Below are 22,336 nucleotides of genomic sequence, written 5' to 3'. Positions count from 1 at the left end.
AAAGTCTCCTGGTTCAATTTTGTCCCGTTTCAGAGAAACGAGAGCATCAACATGTTTGACAAGCTGGCGTAAAAACTTTACAGCCATTTTTTCAGTTTCAGTGTTGGCGTACCCCTTTTAAATAAAGCTTGATGATCATTTGATCATCTCCTTTCAAAAATATTTGAAAGTTAATATTTGTCCACATATCAGAGGTAATTGAAGATCTCTTTAATATCACAAAGTTAAGTTTACTCACAATAGTTCACAGTTTGAGTCTCGTAGCACATCACTGAGACGCTGCTTTGAGTCTCCAATCTTATTGAAACTCAGATCAAGCTCTTTTAGAAACTGCAGTGCTTTTGTGTTTGTCAAAGACTGAGTTAAAGAAGAAACATCTGTAATGCCACAGTCTTTTAGACTAGAAAGAGACAAACAGAGGAAGAGAAGATCATCTTACAAACAAATCATTAAGGAGAAGAATTTGACACAAATATAATGTGAACCCATGAACCCACTCATCATGAGATATTGAGTAGAAAGTGTTTCGGTTTGAACTGTTGAAGTGATTTTAATCAATTTGATTCTTGTATGTGAATGTTACTGACCTCAATCTCTCCAGTTTACAGTGTGAATCCTTCAGTACGTCACATAAGTCATTCACTCCTGTGTTTGTGATTGGATTCCCGCTCAGGTTCAGTTCTCTCAGGTGTGATGGGTTTGATTTCAGAGCTGAAGTCAGGATGAGGCACTGTTTCTCTGTAATACAGCATACATGCAGACTGGAGACAGAAAGAGAAAGAACAATGACTCAGATCTATAATGATCATGAGCAAATGCTATACAGTCACTAATAAACCAGAAAACTCATGAAATCTTAATGATATGAAACAAACCAAGACAGGAGTATTTGAGGACACTAGTTACAATCCAAGTCTGGATTTGTCCTCACTCAACAAATGCATTTTATTAATTTAGATTAATATATAGGATAAATGTAGACACAATCGAGAAATGAACACTTAAAAGGTCTAAATTCATAATTTTAATGCAAGACAATCTAATACATTTTTTATACAGTTATTTTATTATGTCAAAAAAATCTACTGTCATTTGTTAAACTTGTTTTTATTCTCTTTTCACTTATGTCTTGTTTCACAGCAAACTTTCAGCAAGTTTATTTCTCTTGAAAGGACTGACTCACTGGCCCGAAAGTCCAGCGATCTGGTTTAAGGTTTTTTGCATGTCCGGTCTTTTCACAGCGCTTCAAGATTTAGTTTCAATTTTGATCTGGCTCCGTATTAATCTGACTCCCATTTTAAATATTTATTAAATTTAGACTGTATTTCCAATCAAAAGGTTATCATAAATATATATTATGAATTAATTTAAGAATTTTATTATTCTAGACATTCCATCTTTTCAATTATCCGTTCATCAGGGACCCAATGTCGCTTTTATGTCTCACGTCGGTCTTTACGTGGATCATACGTCACAAATAATTAATTAACTGATAATTAATCAGTTGTAGGAGACTAATGCACTCTTGACCAGCCGCCTACTGCTTGCTTCGTACAAAAGTGTAGTTTACTTAGTCTTTCCCATGCTCAACTTGTTAACTTCAGTGATAAGCAGAAATCAGGAGGTCTTCAGAGGATGTGCCTACTGCTTCATCCGTTCCCGAGCCTCCAGTTTGTCCAATCCTGGTCTTATTTTGTGGTAACATCGGCCTCCATGATTTAATAGTCATAATGATTTCAGGAAATATCAGAATAGCCGAATATACTGTAACATTTTATTTGTCAGGTAAAAATGTATTATGCCAATTACACAATTAAACAATGAGAATCCAATTCGGTTACAATTTAGATAAATACATAACCGCAATGACTCAAAGATGTATCTAAGAATAGGAAATGCATACCTGACAACAGAGAGACACACTGCAGCATTAGAGACCTGAAGCCTCATGCAGTGTGGGGGTTTTGACTACAAAGATCCCAAAGTTGTGTTTCTTCACTTGCCTTATATACCAGACCAACACAAACAAATCTTCTAATCAGTTGTAAAAATACAAAGACCTTTTGGTCTTTCAGGTGTTCTTGCAACCCCAGGCTCGCACCTGGTTGGGGGTTCCCATCTGCCCCTAAAGGGAAAACACACCCAATAGCAGCAAACCCAATTCTATGGAAGTTTTCATTCTTTCTTACAGTATATGTGACTGCTATGAAATTGAGACCATTTTACCAATCACACAGAGACCATTAAAATGATATACATAACATGAAGGAGAAAAACAATAAATTCACAAGATATAACATGTGGATGATCTTACTGATTTTCAGCAAAAGCTTTTAGGAAGAGAGGTGTGAGAGTGAGGGGCGAAGAGAGGGGGGTCAGGGTGGAGTTGATTCTTTCTCTTTGAAGATCGATTCTCCTGATTGCAGTAGTTTTATTGCTTTATTGCATTTATTGCGCGCAAGTAAGTACTTAAATACTGTATGTTAATAGGCAATTGTTGCGTTTGCTACTGCTAGATAAGACGTTCTTGCTTATATCTATTTTATACTTCTGTAGTTATCTATATCTCTGCCTATATATATATATATATATATATATATATATATATATATATATATTTATATGTATATATATATATATATGTATATATATCCATATGTATATGTAGACTTGGATTAATTCGTTGGTGATAGTACATTTTTACGCGGGTCTAGACGGACTGTTGTAGTTTGTTTACACAGATAATGTATTTATCTGGATTAATTCAACTGTATTTACATTAAATTACTCTCAGAAAGCAGTTATTCGTTCTGGTGCTTTGTATTGCTAGCATTTGTTGGTGTTAAAGTATAGTTTTGATTGCACTTATTCAAATTAGACTACTGAGCCACGGCCAAGGGAAGCTTTTGTTCTCACGTGGTTCCCTTTCCTGAGCGCGCTTAGATGTGCTAAGTGCGTTCAATCTTAGTTTCGATTTGAGCCATTTGAGCCATTTGCGTACGATCTATTTGGGCTGACTCAGCAGAGGGGGAGTACCCAGCTGTTTTCACTGAACAGTCATTTGGTGGTGTATTTAACTGCATCATAGCAGCTGACGCTGAAGCGTCAGCGGAAGCGTTCAGCCTCCTCGTGTGAAGACCGACAAGGGTAAAGACAGCGACTTGTCCTGCGCGACTTAGCCGAGCAACGCAGCCGACAACGCACTTCGGTATTCTTTTCCTTCATCTCACTCCTACTTCTGCCCTCCTCTATCATGTGTTTCCAATTCATTCCGGTGCACTCTACACATCGCGCTAACATCAAACGCACACGTCGACGCAATCTTTCTAATCTGCATCCTATTCACACCTCTTCCACTGAAACTTTCTCTTTGACTGTTGGCCTCTGGAACTGTCAGTCAGCTGTCAACAAATCTGACTTCATTTCTGCCTTTTCTTTGCAATCTGGCCTGAGCATCCTAGGTTTGACTGAGACCTGGATTCGTCCAGAAAACTCAGCAACCCCAGCCGCTCTGTCTAATAACTTTTCCTTCTCCCACACCCCTCGTTACACTGGAAAGGGCGGCGGTACTGGACTGCTCATTTCTAACAACTGGAAATACTCAACCCATTCTCCTCTTGGCAATTATAACTCATTCGAATGTCATTCAGTGACTATAACAACTCCCATCAAACTCCATGTTGTAGTAATTTATCGTCCTCCTACTCAACTTGGCATTTTCCTAGAAGAGCTGGATGTGCTACTATCCTCATTTCCAGAGGATGGCACCCCATTTCTAGTCTTTGGAGACTTTAACATTCACCCTGACAAACCCTACGCGACTGACTTCCATACACTCCTAGCTTCATTTGATCTCAAACGCACTATCACTACACACACTCATAAATCTGGAAACCAACTTGATCTCATTTATACACGTAACTGTACTACAGATAACATAGCAGTCAAACCCTTACACATCTCTGACCACTTCTTCATTACTTTCGACCTACATCAAGTTACCTGTGCACCACCAACCCCTCTACCTGTTACTTTTAGACGAAACCTACGCTCTCTCTCAACTTCCCGCCTTTCGTCTTTAGTATCCTCCTCTCTTCCCTCTCAAACCCACTTCTCATCCCTGGATACTAATACAGCAACGGACACCCTGTGCTCGACTCTCACGACTTGTCTAGATGATATCTGCCCTCTCTCCTCCAGGCCAGCACGGGCCGCTCCCTCAAACCCTTGGTTATCCGAGGTTCTTCGTGAGCAGCGCTCCAAACTTAGGGCGGCTGAGAGGAAATGGCACAAATCTAAGGATCCGTCTGACTTGAGTATGTATCAGTCTCTGCTGTCATCATTCTCTACCCAAGTCCACACTGCCAAATCTTCATACTTCCACAATAAGATCAACAATGCTCCAGACACACGAAGCCTCTTCAAAACTTTCAATTCACTGCTTTGCCCCCCTCCACCACCTCCCACCACTACTATAACAGCTGAGGACTTCGCCACATTCTTCACAGACAAAACTGCATCTATCAGCAATCAGTTCTCAGCTCCACACATACAGGAACTAAAATTGATCTCACCCGCATCTGGAACTCCCCTCTTCTCCTTCAGTCCCCACTCTGAGGCTGAAGTTAGCAAACTCCTCCTCTCCAGCCATCCGACGACATGTCCTTTAGATCCTATCCCCTCGCACTTTCTCCAAGAAATCGCTCCCACAATCCTACCGGCGCTCACACACATCATCAACTCATCTCTTCTCACAGGCACCTTCCCTACTACATTTAAGCAGGCCCGGGTAACCCCACTGCTCAAAAAACCCACTCTAAACACTTCACTTGTAGACAACTACAGACCTGTCTCTCTCCTTCCATTCATAGCAAAAACGCTGGAACGAGCTGTTTTCAACCAGCTATCTTCATTTCTTGTGCAGAACAATCTATTGGATACCAACCAGTCAGGCTTCAGGAGTGGCCATTCAACTGAGACTGCTCTACTGTCTGTCACTGAAGCCTTACGGATTGCAAAAGCTGATTCCAAATCATCGGTTCTCATTTTGCTGGACCTATCTGCTGCTTTCGACACAGTGAATCATCAGATCCTTTTGTCCACCCTCTCATCGCTGGGCATCACAGGAACTTCACTTCACTGGTTCAAATCCTACCTCACTGATAGGTCTTTCAGGGTGGCCTGGGGTGGTGAGGTATCCAAAACTCAACAACTGGTTACTGGGGTTCCTCAGGGATCAGTTCTTGGACCCCTCCTCTTCTCCATATACACTACATCTCTAGGCCCCATCATACAAGCACATGGCTTCTCCTACCATTGCTATGCTGATGACACACAGCTCTATCTCTCATTCAAACCAGATGATCCATCGGTAGCTGCACGAATCTCAGGCTGCCTGGCGGATATCTCTGCATGGATGAAGGAACACCATCTCCAACTCAATCTAGCAAAGACTGAGCTCCTTGTTTTCCCTGCCACGCCGACTCTACAACATGACTTCTCAATCCAGTTAGGTTCATCAACAGTTACCCCTTCAATTTCAGCCAGAAATCTTGGTGTAATGTTTGATGACCAATTGACTTTTAAAGACCACATAGCTAAAACTGCTCGATCTTGCAGGTTTGCACTGCACAACATCAGAAAGATCAGGCCCTTCCTAACAGAGCATGCTGCACAACTCCTCGTCCAGGCCCTGGTCATTTCCAGGCTGGACTACTGCAATGCTCTACTAGCTGGTCTTCCACCATGTACAATCAGGCCTCTACAAATGATTCAGAATGCAGCTGCACGCCTGGTCTTCAATGAACCAAAAAAGGCCCATGTCACACCTCTCTTCATATCCCTTCACTGGCTACCAGTGGCGGCTCGCATTAAGTTCAAGACACTGATGCTGGCATATAGGACAGCCACCGGCTCATCACCTGCATACCTACGTTCACTACTACGAGTTTACACTCCCTCTAGATCTCTGAGATCCTCTAATGAAAGACGCCTCGTTGTACCACCACAGAGAGGCATGAAATCACTTTCCAGAACATTCTCATTCAATAGTCCTGCCTGGTGGAATGACCTTCCCTCCCATATCCGGAATGCACATTCCCTAACTGCCTTCAAGCGACTTCTGAAAACCCATCTCTTTCGACAATATTTGACTCAATAAAAAAAAAAAAAAAAAAAAAAAAAAAACCTACTTCTCTCTTTTCTTGATCTTCCCTTTCTATCCAGTACTTATCCAACAATGCCGATATATGGTATTTTTGAGCACTTCCTAGGTTGACCTGCCTCCTTAGGACGAATCACTTGTTGCATCCCCAATTGTAAGTCGCTTTGGATAAAAGCGTCTGCTAAATGAATAAATGTAATGTAAATGTAATGGCAGCTGTTTTGAGTTCCTGTGTTTTAATTCCATGAGGAGATAATTTCACTCCTTACACTCTTTCTAATACACATACAAACCCATGAACTAATAGTATTGCTGAATCTTTCTGATGATGGAGAAAAAGCAGAAGTTGCAGCACTATAAATGATGTGACTTGAGTCTGTCGTCTTAAAATAATCTAAACAGTACATTGTAATCTGACTGTAACTACTGTACAGTATTGGGTTAAAATAACCCAACTAGTAACTCAACTATGGGTTGGCATAGCAAATTCATACTGTTTACAAAATGAGTAAAAAATATTACATTCAAAACACACAAATGTGCACATACAACTTATATTTGGGACAAATGTGACTCTACATAACAAATGTGACTGTATGGGTCAAAATTATCGATTTTTATTCAATGTATTTTTGGCTATTGTGCTACTTACGACTGGTTTTGTGGTCCAGGATCACAAATATGTATGAATTCATATTCATTCATATCAAAACATTCAGTACACAAACAAGACAACCGTAACATATAACTTTATCAATAAAACAAAAACAAAACATCATAAACACAAGTAATAATAAAATAATAATTAAAAAAAAACTAAAATCAGCTGCTGGACTAAAAAGGTTTTACTGATCACTAAATGCTACGTTTTTAAGGAAGAGGTGTGTTAAAACTGTGTCGAAAGACTGTTCTGCAAATGGGTGCAGATAGCTTTGGTTAGTTGATGTCATGCTTGTAGTAAGGTCTTCTGTTCCATTGCCTCCCCGTTGAAAATACTAAAAACTTGGGAGGAGTTCTTGGAATTAGTTCAGCATTGCTGGTGTCATCCAGTAGAGTACTTCCTTCATTCAATCCTTCCTCAATGATAAGATGAAGCAGAAGATGAAACATTTTTACAGATAAACTAACTTTTTTTCATAATTGTTAGAAGTCATGATTGAAGCTGAAAACCTATACTACCAATCAAAAAGTTTTTAATTAAATGTTTTTGAGCAGCACATCAGTAAATTAGAATGATTTCTGAAGGATCATGTGACACTGAAAACTGGAGTAATGCTGAAAATTCAGCTTTGAAATCACAGGAAAATTACATTTTAAATTGTATTCAAATAGACAGCAGTTATTTTAAATAGTACAAATACTTCACAATATTACTGTTTTAGCTGTATTTTGGATCAAATAAATGCAGGCTTAGTGAACAGAAAATAATTCTTTATAAAACATTAAAAATCTTACTGTCCAAAAACGTTTAACTGGTAGTGTAGATGTAAAAGTACCCGTACATGTAATTTGATGGAGGTAAATAAAATGCTTTTTTTACTATGTGAACATTTGGCACTTTCCCAGTGAATTGATATGTGATTCATCAATAATATGATCTCTTCACTAATCCTCCGTCTCTCTCTATGTCTGTACCTCGCTCTCGCTCTCATGACCTCTTCACCTGTGAGAGAGCACACATGTTCGTATGGTTGACCCCGAGAAACATCAGAATAAAGAAAACACAATCAATAAAGAAATTGATTTTCCCTCTACATTTGTCCAAGAATGATTGTTGTTGTTGTAAGGTTTGCCCAAAAAAAAAAAAAAAAAAAAACTTTAAAAATGTTTATAAACTAACTCTCTCACTATCTTAACACAGAGGTCTGTGCGCGCCTCTGTGTGTGTGTGTGTGTGTGTGTGTGTGTGTGTGTGTGTGTGTCTGACCGCCCCCACAGCTGCTCCTGTCATTTTCGCAGGAATTACGAATGTGTAATTCCTGCAGACACAGAGGTGCTGGTAGTGATTTAACACGGTGGGGAAAGCTGTGATCTGCTGATTGGTCAGTTTGAATGTCTCACATCTGGTTTTTAGTCACATGGTCAAAGGAAGGGATAAAAGAAGATTGTAAGTGTTGCTCAGTCTCTTTTTCTTAACTGGCTCTATCTTTTCTCTGGCTCTCTTCTTGGGGATCTGCTTCCAGGTAATATTTTATATGCATAATGGACACAATCACATCATCCAATACATGCATTTTGTAACCAATTCAGATGTAACCATAAGGAAATGCTGTTATTAAACTATATCAGTTATACATGTTGTGCTAACTAGTCTTGATTCAACATCAGCATTAAAGTGCTATTTACTGCAATACAATTAATTCATATAATAGCATATTTTGTCATTATTATCAGTAGCATTGGGTGGTCAACATTTCTTTCGTCATTTAACCGCTGTATTGAAACCACACTTACAAAGATATTTAGTCAATATCCAGTGGATTTTCATTCAAATGTTACTTTCCATTGGTTTACAACTTAACAGTTTTATACAGGTTTAAATTAAGTACAATTACAATTGTTTTCATAAATTAAATATCCATCTGATAGACCATCAGAACTGTAGCATTATTTTATAGGCTATTCATCTTTATATTGTGTTTTAAAACATTTAGTTACAGAAACATAGGTTTTGTAACAGTATTTCTTAACCCCTTAACTGTCACCTGTCCACTCTGTGGGACGCCTAAGTTTCTTCACCTTTTTACAAATAAATCCTAATCTAATCATGACAAACTATATATTGTCAGAAAGGTCTAAGGCTCCTTAATAGATATTTGACATTTTTTGTATGTTAGATTCATTTATGACAAGAGTGCATAACAGGAGTTCTGACCTTTGTCACAAACAGACTTCCCTGTTGCCTTTTTCTCTCACACTTTAGAAATCATAAGAAATATCAGTTGAAAACTTAAAATGTCAAAATTCACCCTTTGAAAGTCATTTTAAAATCAGACAATTTATTTACATGGGAAAAGTACATTAAATTCATATAAAAAAATGTTTTTGTTCATGAATTGTAAAAAAATAGGTTTGAATTCTTCATTTTCATGTCTCTGTTCAAAAATGGAAGAGACAGTTAAGGGGTTAAAGTATTTCATTTTATAAAAATGCATCAAATTGTTCTCTTTATGTAGCTGTTGTCTGCTTTTACTTGTCTGCAAAAACTCCATTGTCTGCATGATTTTTATTGTAATTGTTTTTCCTTTTTTTAATTCAGATCTGATGGAGGAAAAAACTGGAGAAAAAACTCGCTCACAGACTAAAAGTGTTTCTTTACTGAAAAGAAGAGACAAGAAAAGTTTCACCTGCACTCAGTGTGGAAAGAGTTTGAAGAGCAAACAGTATCTCAATGTTCACATGATGATCCACACTGGAGAGAAACCCTTCACATGTGATCAATGTGGAAAGACTTTCAGATACAAACAGAACCTCAGGGTTCACATGAAGATCCACACTGGAGAGAAACCCTTCACATGTGAACAATGCGGGAAGAGTTTCATAACAAAAGGACAGCTTAAGGACCACATGAACAACCACACTGAAGAGAAGCCATTCATATGTGATCGTTGTGGGAAGAGTTTTAAACTAGAAGTAAACCTGAAGATGCACATGAACACCCACACTGGAGAGAAGATGCATGCGTGTGATTATTGTGGAAAAGTATTTTTTTGGGCTACATGCCTGAAGAGGCACCTGAGAGTTCATACAAAGGAGAAACCATATTCATGCTCTGTATGTGGAAAGAGTTTTTCACGTCTGCAGACTTTAAAAGTTCATCAGAAGACACACACTGGTGTGAGAGATCACATGTGCTTTGAGTGTGAGAAGACTTTTATTACAGCTCAACAGTTAAAACGGCACCAGATGATCCACACTGGAGAGAAACCTTACAAGTGTTCAAACTGCGACAAGAAATTCAGTCGGTCAGAAACCCTGAAAGCACATGAGAGGATCCACACTGGAGAGAAACCGTATCACTGCACTGAATGATGTTTCTTAAAGCAAAGTTCGGGAGGAGCACGTCAGATACTTAGCCTAATTAACACAGCTGGTACTCACTCAAGCCAATCTACATCATGCATAAATACAGCCGACTCACCTCTACCCATTTGACGGATTATCAGCATCCCTCCACCACCCCATCTCCTCACTCCGAGTTCCTTCTACACATATACATGGGGGGGGGGGGTACTCTAGGTTCGGGCCATTCCCGAGCTCGGAGCCCTTCCCCGGACAGCACGCCAAACATGCTTACATACTCCAGCTAATTATATGTAAGTGGGAACTCGTGAAATGTGGGAAGAGTTTCACTCACTCACCTAATCTACTCATGCATACCAAAAGGATTCATAGTAAGTAGATCATCTTTCAGGACTCCTGTAGCATCCTCAACAAACCTGACACAATAATGAGTAGGAAAACAGAATCTCTTCTGTATAAATCTGTCCTAATCAGCTCTAACATGAGACGGGGAAAAAAAACATCTTCTGTAGTTTTCACAGCGAATAAAGTTTCACTTTTTCAAAGTTTGCATCACTATCTCTTTTAGTGAAGGACAGTATTTTATTTTATTTTTTACATGTAGACACCTTTCTTCTTCAGGAAGCTAAAGAGAATGTAACACTAATGTGAAATTAGAAAACACAAAGGTTGTCATCTTCTACAACATCCTGGACGTGTCAGCATTCAAATGTTGGAAGTGGAAGAGCTCTCATCACGCCTGAGATCCAGAGACGCACCTGTCCACCTCGATCTCCAGCGGCTTCAGCTTTTGTTGAGTCAGTGCAAGCTGGTAGATCCAGAGTCAGTTCCACAGAAAACGAAGAAGTGAGCAGAGATGTCGGGAAAAAAAGGAAGAGATGTGATGTGTGCCCATCCAAACGTGACAGCAAAACCAGAACCATGTGTGTGAAGTGCAAGAAATTCGTATGCAGAAAGCATGCACTTGCTGTGTGCTCATCTTGTCTTGAGTAATTCCTTGAATTTATGAATTTAGTCTACAGAACAAAAAATGACCCAACTTAGGCAAAAAGTGAATGTTTTTTTCATTATACAGCAATATTAAATTCTTCAGTTCTGATGTTTTGAGCAGCAAATGCAAAACAACAAAAACAAGTTAAAACAAACCAGCAAAAAAAGTCAGCATACTTTGTATTTTCAAAATTTGTCAAAACAAAACTGTAAAAAAAAAAAATAAAAAAAAATAAAAATGTTTTGGAAACATATTCATACATCATATGTTCCATTTGATGAGTATTCATATTAAAAGTTTACTGTTAGTACCTGAGTCTTTGTTGTTTTCATAGTGTGATTTTTGGCAAATTGTATTGAATCCAGTTAGGGTCAATTTGACCCAGACCGTACAGGAAGTAACTGAAATCGAACAGTACATGAGGGTTAAAAGAACATTAATTTGTTGCTCGGGTTTTTCGACCTCTATATCCAGAAGGACAGATTTGATTTGACCACAGAAAACTTTCGGTCTCGCGACTTAACATGGAAAAGGGGGAAATAAATAACCCTTTTAGAATTATTCTTAATACTACATTATTACAGACATAAAAATGTTTTAACATGCGTCGTCTTTAAGTGGTTATGTTACTAATAACTTTTTGCTTCCCGGTCGTTTGTTACTTCGGCGACATAAGTTATAACTTAACAAAACACGCTGATATATAGCTATGAAATCCGTTTATTATTATTCTAAATACCTGTAATCGTGAAAGTAATCAAACTTACTTGCGATAGTACAGACGATCCTGTGCAGCAGATACAGAATCCGGAAGTCTTTAAAACACTTTCGATTTGTGATCGCTGTTAAACACCTGTGCGATCCTTCACGATTGATATTTGTCACATGATACAACTCCATCTTAGAGAAAATCAAAGTCCAGTTAACAACAGATCTAGTGCATTACTGACACCAACTGGACAGGAATATAATGCACAAACACACCTGCTTTCTTCTTCTTCCTTCTAACGGCAGATCACAAGCTACAATAGTGCTGTTTCTTCCTATTCTCCCTCTCCTGCAGATAATGCAGAATATGCTCCATTCACCTTGTTCTTGTAAATTTGTGAACTTTGAAGGGTTCGTTGAATAATGACAGACAAGTCATATAAAATAATCCAAGCCAAACATATAAATCTGAAAGGTAATAATTATTAAATAAAATAATTATTTTATTTGAAGAAATGTCATTACATTCCTTTCATCAATAGCCTATGAATTCAAATTGAATGATTTCATTCAGTTAGCCTGTAGGTTATGATGAATAATTAAGATAGTGGGTTTGAAAAAGACAAAACAACACTTTACCTTATATTTAGAGCTGAAATTAACATTTTTCATCATTGTACAGTCAAAAATGAAGTTGTAATTTATGTATTTTAAATCCTACATTTAAGGAAATATTATCCTGTCTAATGAATTTAGAGTCTTTATCATTTACTGTCTCTCTAAACTCTTATTCAACATTTATAACACTGTTTTTTTTTTTTTATGTAATTTAAGTTTAAATGACAAATACCACAGCTGTCTTATTTACTCTCAATGTAATTTATTCTCTGATATTTTGAGCTCATTTATCCATTCCTGTCTTTACCACTGTCCTCAAAATCCTGCATCAGAATCGGAATAATAAAAGAGAAGTGGATAAGCAAAGCGCGGTTTACAAGAACTAAAACTGGTGCATCCATCAATCAAAATGCGAATGCAGGGGTTAAATTAGGATTTGTTATGTTGTTTGCAAAACGCCAGGCGTAAAACAGTGATTCTTGGGAATTTGGATAAAACAGGTTTTAATTTAAAAAAAAAAAGTGTTTAATTACACCATCTGAATGTATATTAATATAGACCAAGGTCTTAGCTTTTCAGCAATGTACTGGTGTCACCTCCCCATTTTAGGCGTTTTACTTTTTAGCGTTTTATGTTTACTTTTTGCTTAAATCAAACAAAAAATGTTTTTTATTTAACAAATGTATTTTTGTATTAAAAGAGACTATTACTTTAATAACTCAGCAGCACTGAAAAAATATATTGTAGGCCCCTATGCATATTTATTTAAAAAAATATATTAAAACTCCCTCTGACGGTGGTGACAGTGGCCTCATTACAACATAAAATTCCAAAATGTATACCACTCAAGTCAACGGCTTCTTGTTTAACAACTTTATTTAACTATTTGGTCCAACAAATAACAATCCTGAGCACTGTGATAAAATATTTTTCAAATATTTCAACACCGTCAGACAGAAAACCTGACGGTGGTGACAAAAACCTACTATTTCCCATGATAAGCATTAGTTGTTCACATTAGCCATCTTGTTTTCACTCTGTTGCTAGCTACTTCAGACTTGTTTTTAAAAAGTATACATTTATGTCATAATCAAATCTAATATTGTTTATACAAAAGAGACGGTGTTGACATGTTATGGTTGCCACAGTAGCAGTGTCCAAAAATATGAACAAGTTTAAGAGAAAATAGCAAATTTACAGGAGCTTGGCTGATCTTGAAGCATGCAGTAGAGCTGAAGATTTGATAATGTGGTCCTCAGGAATGCAGTTGACCTTGTAGTTGCCTGATTTTATTGCTTTTTATAAATATCTGACGGTGGTGACGCATATGTGGGACACATTTTGTGCAACCAAAAATAATTGTAAATATTATTCAAAACACAGTGTTTGTAATTTTTGATACATATTACAATGTACTCTTTCATATAGTAAAATTATTATTCAATTAAATGATTACTTTTTGCTTTTTTAAATCAAGCTGAAATGATTATCTCCTATCTGAGGACAAGTGATTTTGTAGGCAATGGGCCAGATTTGATAATTAAATTAATACAAAATTTAAAGAAAACTATAAAAGAGCCTTACATATGTGCAACTGACCCTCTGATTATAATCTTAATTCTTTTGATTATGAATGTTCTTCATTTCCAACAGAATGAGCACTTTTCTTGTTGGGACATGTTTTTGCCAAATTTTCAAGAATCAGTGAAAAGCGTCATTTTTTAAAGAAAGTGCCCGGAGCTGCTGAAGTTACAGTAAAACACGACTTGGTGGCGCTCAAGCACAAAACAGTGTTGCCGGCAAACGCAACAGCGACTACAAAAATCTCGATAAGAGGGAGTTGTTATGGAGTGGAATTGCAGATTAAATAGGATTCAATGGTGAGTTTCATGTCACTTAATTTTCTTTCATGTACATAGGCTTGTAACTTTTTCCTGCAAACTTATGATCATAGACATAATTTGTGTGTTGTATTGGAGGAGGTTAAACATAAGTGGGAAAGCTTACGTGATGCACAGTGTGTGAATGGTTTTGACAAGCATGTAAATACTGGCTTTCTTCTTCTGTGTGACAAGCAAGTGGCAGAAGCGTGAAGTTGCTCAGCGCTACCTTGTGTACCGAGGTATTTCTGTTTTTCATTAAAAGGATAGTTCACCCAAAACAGCAGAACACAAACGAAGATTTTTAACAAAAACTGCCAGCCAAATAATGGAAGTGGATGGGCACCAGACCTTTAAAAGTAAAAAAAAAAAAAAAAACATGCACAGACAAATCCAAATTACACCCTGCGGCTCGTGACGATACATTAATGTCCTAAGACACTAAATGATTGTTTTTTGCGAGAAACTGAACAGTATTTATATAATTTTTTACCTTTGATACACAACCACGTCCAACTGTGCCGAGCACGAGCTTATCATCCGGCTCGTTACACGTGTACGCGCTCTGGCGGAGTATACACCGTAAGGGGAAATCAGTGAAAAGTCCTGGATGAGTTCGCGCAAGCAAATGTAATCTTTTAGGTCTAAATCGGTTTGAACAATCAGTGCAACAATCAGTGCGATAAGTGCAAGTAATTACCATTTTGAATAGTCGCTATACCCACAATCTCTGTACACTGTGTAAACAATAAGTGGCGTATACACGCGACAGATCGCTTGTTTGCGTATACTACGGCAGAGCGTGTACACATGTAACGTGCCTGATGCTAATATCGTGCTCAAGACAGTTGGACGTGGCTGTGTATCAAAGGTAAAAAATGATATAAATACTGTTCAGTTTCTCACAAAAACCGATCATTTCATGTCTTAGGACATCAATGTATCGTTACGAGCCGCAGGGTGTAATTTGGATTTGTCTGTGCATGTTTTTTTTTAAAAGGTCTGGTGCCCATCCACTTCCATTATTTTGCTGGCAGACTGCACCGATTTTTGTTAAAAATCTTTGTTTGTGTTCTCCTGAGGAAACAAAGTCACCTACATCTTGGATGCCCTTGGGGTAAGCAGATAGGCTAAACATCAAATTTTCATTTTTGGGTGAACTATCCCTTTAAGCGCCATGCGAGTGAATTCGCCGGTGAAAATCGATTGGGTATCCTGGTGAAAAATGTCTCGAAAAACGCTGGCGATAAGCGCACACGATATTCGTCCCGGTGTGCACAGGCCTTAAGAACGTTTTAGACAACATGCATTGTATAATTGTCACGATTGCCAACTGGAGTGCTCATGAAGTCCTTTTCTGAGCACTCCAGTCTGGACTCCATTTGTTCCATTTCCCATAATCCCTCACATGACACTGATCACACAGTCAGTCACTTCCTGGTCACAGACTATATAAACGTCCTGTACACACACACACACACCTTGCAAAGTCTTGTTTTGCTGTAGCTAACATTTCTAAGCGTTTATCCCCCGTATGTTTTCCTGTTGCCGATCTGTCTGTTCCTGTTTTTTGATTGTCTGCCACCTGACTTTTAACCCTCGCTTGTTTTGTGGTTTTACTCTGTTTTGCTCACCGCCTGCCTCGACTTTCTGCCTGGACTCTGACTTTGATTCTGGATTGTATATATTGCCCTGTATGCTGTTGATCGACCTGGACTGTACAACTCTGATTCCTGCTTCTAATGAAGCTGCATTTGGATCCTCACCCCACTGTCTCCCTCGTTACATAAGACTTCGCCATACCCAGATCCAGCAGCTTTATTCAACGCCAGCTCAACCATGGGCCCAGTCCAGTTACTACATTTGCAACAAGGAAACTTATCTATTGAGGAATATGTTCACCGGTTTTGTAAGTTATCATACCAAGTACCGCTGTTTGATGAAGTTTTGTTTAAAGATCTGTTTCATTTTGGACTCAATGAACCGATTAATTCACAAATACCTGGAGGGGAATTTAATGGCAGTTTGATTTTCCCATAGTAACCTCCAACACAGAGCCACTTCACAAAATGGCAGACGAACCTAAACCTCTGCACAAGATGGCCGCCGACACAGAGTCGCTTCACAAGATGGCCGCTCTTCCAGAGTGTGCACCTGTCATGGCCACGCTTCCTGTGTCAAGGCGAGCCACAGTTGATCGCCAGAGCCAGCGCCCACTAACGTCAAGTGTTGCCGACCAAGCCAGCGCCCGCTAGCATCACACCTGCCAGGCCAATGCTCACTTACGTTGCTGCTGACCATCCCAGTCTGGTATCCAGCATGAGAGATAAGTCACTGATGTCTGCACACGCAGCTGGTATCCCCAAACCCATAGTCCTATGTCCTTCGGTTCCTGAACTAATTGCTACAGCGCTTCCCATGATGGGTGGCGCTTTATTGTGCGTCTGGGCTGCGTACACCACCGCCGCAATTTCCCCGGAGGTGTCGGCTAACGCCGTGGATCATCATGAGACGGGGACATCTGCTTCAGCTCTCCCCTGTTTGCCCCGTTCAAGCCACGGAGGCCATGTATGGACTGTCTGTGTGCCCTGTTCAGGCCATGAAGGCCATTTATGAACTACCTGCTACTACTGTACTAGCCATAGAGGCTGAATCGGAACTGTTTTCCTGCCTGAATTTCCCACCCTCCCTCCCTACTGCCTCTGTCTCCTGACAGTCCCTCGGCTCACCTTCAACCCATCATCGGTGCGGAAGGCTCAGCTCCCTTGTGCTTTTCAATCCAGAACTACCTACTATAGTGTCCACAGATGCCTCAGACTATGTGATAGGAGATGTTCTTACCCAGATACATGCAGACAACGCGGAGAGGACAGTTGCTTTTGCCTCACACACTCTTACTGCAGCAGAACGGAAAAACTCCATGGTAGAAAAAGAGGCACTAAGCATGCATTTGGGCCACAGAGAAATGGAGGACCTACATGTGAGGAGTTGGCCCCGATGCACACACACACACACACACACACACACACACACACACACACACACACACACACACACACACACAAGTGAGCACACTCCCACTAGTACTAGTACGCACTAAAAAAAATTGGGTTAAAAACTATGGGTTGGTATTGCACCTTCCCATCTGTGGGTTATTTTAACCCGGTGAATTGGGTTAAAATCCAGTTGGGTTAAAAGTGACCCAACAGTTGGGTTAATTATTTATATTAATTAACCTCAGTATTTTCTTATAAATTTACTTAATAAAACTACATTATAACACTACTATGTTTTCAAATACACATTTTGTTTATTTAAATATGCAAATAATACATTTTTAACAAATGCATTTCGAAATGTACAAGTTTTAGTAAGTACAGCAAATTCATACTGTTTACAAAATAAGAGAATGTGTACAAATGTTACATTCAAAATACACAAATGTGCACATACAACTGACATTTTCAAGATGTACACTGAATTTAAAACCAACAAATGTGACTCTACATAATAAATGTGACTGAATAAAAATCGATAATTTTGACCCATACAATGTATTTTTGGCTATTGCTACAAACATGCTACTTACGATTGGTTTTGTGGTCCAGGATCAAATGTGTATCAATTCATATTCATTCATATCAAAACATACACAAATGTGCACATACAGTACACAAATAAGACAAACATAACATAGACCTTTATCAGTAAAACAAAAACAAAACATCATAAACACAAGTAATAATAAAATAATAATAAAAAAATAAAAAAAACGAAAAACACTCAAATCTGCTGGCTGCTGGACTAATAAAGGTTTTACTGATCACTAAATGCAACGTTTTTAAGGAACAGGTGTGCTAAAACTGTCGAAAGACTGTGTGCTGCAAATGGGTGCAGATGGCTTTGGCTTTGTCATACATGTAGAAATGTTTGAAACACAGATCCGCTGCTTGTAGTAAGGTCTTCTGTTCCATTGACTCCCCGTTGAAAATACTAAAAACTTGGGAGGAGTTCTTGGAATTAGTGCAGCAATGCTGGTGTCCTCCAGTAGTGTACTTCCTTCATCCAATCCTTCCTCAATGATAAGATGAAGCAGAAGATGAAACATTTTACAGATAAACTAAACTATTTTCATAATTGTTAGAAGTCATGATTGATGTTGAAAACCTATACTAGCAATCAAAAGTTTTTAATTAAATGTTTTTGAGAAGCACATCAGTAAATTAGAATGATTTCTGAAAGATCATGTGACACTGAAAACTGGAGTAATGCTGAAAATTCAGCTTTGAAATCACAGGAAAATTACATTTCTAAATTGTATTCAAATAGACAGCAGTTATTTTAAATAGTACAAATATTTCACAATATTACTGCTTTAGCTGTATTTTGGATCAAATAAATGCAGGCTTTGTGAGCAGAAAATAATTCTTTATAAAATATAAAAAATCTTACTGTCCAAAAACGTTTAACTGGTAGTGTAGATGTAAAAGTACCCGTACATGTAATTTGATGGAGGTATATAAAATGCTTTTTTTACTATGTGAACATTTGGCACTTTCCCAGTGAATTGATATGTGATTCATCAATAATATGATCTCTTCACTAATCCTCCGTCTCTCTCTATGTCTGTACCTCGGTCTCGCTCTCATGACCTCTTCACCTGTGTGAGAGCACACATGTTCATATGGTTGACCCTGAGAAACATCAGAATAAAGAAAACACAATCAAGAAAGAAATTGTTTTTCCCTCTACATTTGTCCAAGAATGATTGTTGTTGTTGTAAGGATTGCCAAAAAAAAAAAAAAAAAAAAAAAAAAAAACTTTAAAACCGTTTATAAACTAACTCTCTCACTATCTTAACACAGAGGTCTGTTCGCGCCTCTGTCTGTCTGTCTGTCTGTCTGTCTGTGTGTGTGTGTGTGTGTGTGTGTGTGTGTGTGTGTGTGTGTGTGTGTGTGTGTGTGTGTGTGTGTGTGTGTGTGTGTGCGTGTGTGTGTGTGTGTGTGTGTGTGTGTGTGTGTGTGTGTGTCTGACAGCCCCCACAGCTGCTCCTGTCATTTTCGCAGGAATTATGAATGTGTAATTCCTGCAGACACAGAGGTGCTGGTAGTGATTTAACACGGTGGGGAAAGCTGTGATCTGCTGATTGGTCAGTTTGAATGTCTCACATCTGGTTTTTAGTCACATGGTCAAAGGAAGGGATAAAAGAAGATTGTAAGTGTTGCTCAGTCTGTTTTTCTTAACTGGCTCTATCTTTTCTCTGGCTCTCTTCTTGGGGATCTGCTTCCAGGTAATATTTTATATGCATAATGGACACAATCACATCATCCAATACATGCATTTTGTAACAAATTCAGATGTAACCATAAGGAAATGCCGTTATTAAACTATATCAGTTATACATTTTGTGCTAACTAGTCTTGATTCAACATCAGCTTTAAAGTGCTATTTACTGCAAAACAATAAATTCATATAATAGCAGCGATCGCCCACATATTTTGTCATTGTTATCAGTAGCATTGGGTGGTCAACATTTCTTTAGTCATTGAACCGATGCTGGGAAACCACACTTACAAAGATACTTAGTCAATATCCAGTGGATTTTCATTAAAATGTAACTTTCCATTGGTTGACAATTTAACAGTTTTATAGTGACTTAACAGGTTCAAATTAAGTACAATTACAATTGTTTTAGAAAATTAAATATCCATCTGAGAGATTGTCAGAACTGTAGCATTATTGTATAAGCTATTAATCTTAATATTGTGTTTTAAAACGTTTTATAAAAATGCATCAAATTGTTCCTTTTATGTAGCTGTTGTCTGCTTTCACTCCAAATTTTGCATGATTCATATTGTAATTGTTTTACTTTTTTATTTCAGATCTGATGGAGGAAAAACGTGTCAAAACTGGAGTAAAAACTCACTCACAGACTAAAAGTATTTCTTTACTGAAAAGAAGAGGCAAGAAAAGTTTCACCTGCACTCAGTGTGGAAAGAGTTTTAAAAGCAAACAGAATCTCAATGTTCACATGATGATCCACACTGGAGAGAAACCCTTCACATGTGATCAGTGCGGGAAGAGTTTCATACATCAAGGACAACTTAAGGACCACATGAAGATCCACACTGGAGAGAAACTGCACGAATGTGATTAATGTGGAAAGAGTTTCAGATACAAACAGAATCTCAGGATTCACATGAAGATTCACACAGGAGAGAAACCGTTCACATGTGATCAATGCGGGAAGAGTTTCAGACAAACCGCATACCTTCAGAAACACATGAACATCCACACTGAAGTGAAGCCATTCATATGTGATCGTTGTGGGAAGAGTTTTAAACTAGAAGTAACCCTGAAGATGCACATGAACACCCACACTGGAGAGAAGATGCATGCATGTGATTATTGTGGAAAAGTATTTTTTTGGGCTACTGGACTGAAGAGGCACCTGAGAGTTCATACAAAGGAGAAACCATATTCATGCTCTGTATGTGGAAAGAGTTTTTCACAACTACAGACTTTAAAAGTTCATCAGAAGACGCACACTGGTGTGAGAGATCACATGTGCTTTGAGTGTAAGAAGACTTTTATTACAGCTCAACAGTTAAAACGGCACCAGATGATCCACACTGGAGAGAAACCTTACAAGTGTTCACACTGCGACAAGAGATTCAGTCGGTCAGAAACCCTGAAAGCACATGAGAGGATCCACACTGGAGACAAACCGTATCACTGCACTGAATGTGGGAAGAGTTTCACTCACTCACGTAATCTACTCATGCATACCAAAAGGATTCATAGAAAGTAGATCATCTTTCAGGACTCATGCCGCATCCTCAACAAACCTGACACAATAATGAGTAGGAAAACAGAATCTCTTCTGTATAAATCTGTCCTAATCAGCTCTAACATGAGACGGGGAAAAAAACATCTTCTGTAGTTTTCACAGTGAATAAAGTTTCACTTTTTCAAAGTTTGCATCACTATCTCTTTTAATGAAGGACAGTATTTTATTTTATTTTTTACATGTAGACACCTTTCTTCTTCAGGAAGCTAAAGAGAATGTAACACTAATGTGAAATTAGAAAACACAAATGTACTGAAATTTAACATTTCAACTGGGTGCTACTTCCCTGTTTTTAATGAATGCTTTGCTATTTTGTTAGTCGATGAAATGCTCTTATTTGATTCACTTTTACTTTTCTTATTTGCTTCAAGGAATAGACTTTTATTGTTATTCTTTTTTTCATCACAATTGAACAATTTCAGAATTGTATTTACATCTAAAAAAGCCATGAAAGATTGCTTTTGGGGCTTTCCATATCTCTGTCTGTCTACATCAGAAACTCTATTACCCTAATTTTTGTTTAATATGTAGTTTTGCATATGATTTGCCAATTTAAACTGCATGTATATATATATATATATATATATATATATATATATATATATATACTGTTTAGTCAAAAAGTCTGTAAAGAGTATTATATGAACATAGATGTTTTACAAGTCTAGTTATATTGTGGTATTGTGTTTTCTAGCAAGTTTTTGTTTTACAAAAATAAATGGTTGAGAAATTCAAACTCATGTTCAGTGCATTTCATGCTAAACTACTAAAAATACTAAAATGTGGAAACTCATTGGACGTAATGTTTTGATTATTAAATTAACTTAGAGTTTGAATAGCTTAAAGGGGCTATATGCAACTTTTTCCCCAAAATAAACGTAACAATAGCATTTTTATTTGACATTTATGACTCAAACATCTCCTGATGAGCATACTGACACCTTGTCAGCTCACAGTGGGTGCACCTATAAGCCTGTATCCTATTTTTCCTATTTTCTGTCGGGTCGGATTTATCGCGCGCTGTCTCTGGATGTGACATCAAGCTAAGAGAACTGTAAATAAACTATAAACTGCCTGTTAAAGTTCATTTCATTCTTATCGTCA

At 38.0% G+C, this 22,336-nt stretch overlaps 1 protein-coding gene and 1 pseudogene across 1 annotated transcript in view; one reads left to right on the top strand and one right to left on the bottom strand.

The window, feature by feature from the left end:
• Positions 1-234: 234 nt before the first annotated feature.
• The window catches only part of LOC141337932 (NACHT, LRR and PYD domains-containing protein 3-like), a 78,747-nt gene continuing 56,645 nt past the window's right edge, over positions 235-22,336 (bottom strand). Inside the window, exons 19-20 of the mRNA XM_073843507.1 lie at positions 588-761; positions 235-400 (exon numbers count right to left, since the gene is read on the bottom strand). Of these exons, the coding sequence (XP_073699608.1) occupies positions 235-400; positions 588-761 (340 nt within the window). The remainder of the gene's footprint in view (positions 401-587; positions 762-22,336) is intronic.
• On the top strand, positions 7,789-21,207 carry LOC141338853 (uncharacterized; annotated as a pseudogene).

The sequence above is a fragment of the Garra rufa genome, chromosome 7, assembly GCF_049309525.1.
Source record: "Garra rufa chromosome 7, GarRuf1.0, whole genome shotgun sequence".
Lineage (NCBI taxonomy): Eukaryota > Metazoa > Chordata > Actinopteri > Cypriniformes > Cyprinidae > Garra > Garra rufa.
Note: the sequence above shows the minus strand (reverse complement) of the source record. Positions and strands in the feature narration are given on the sequence as shown.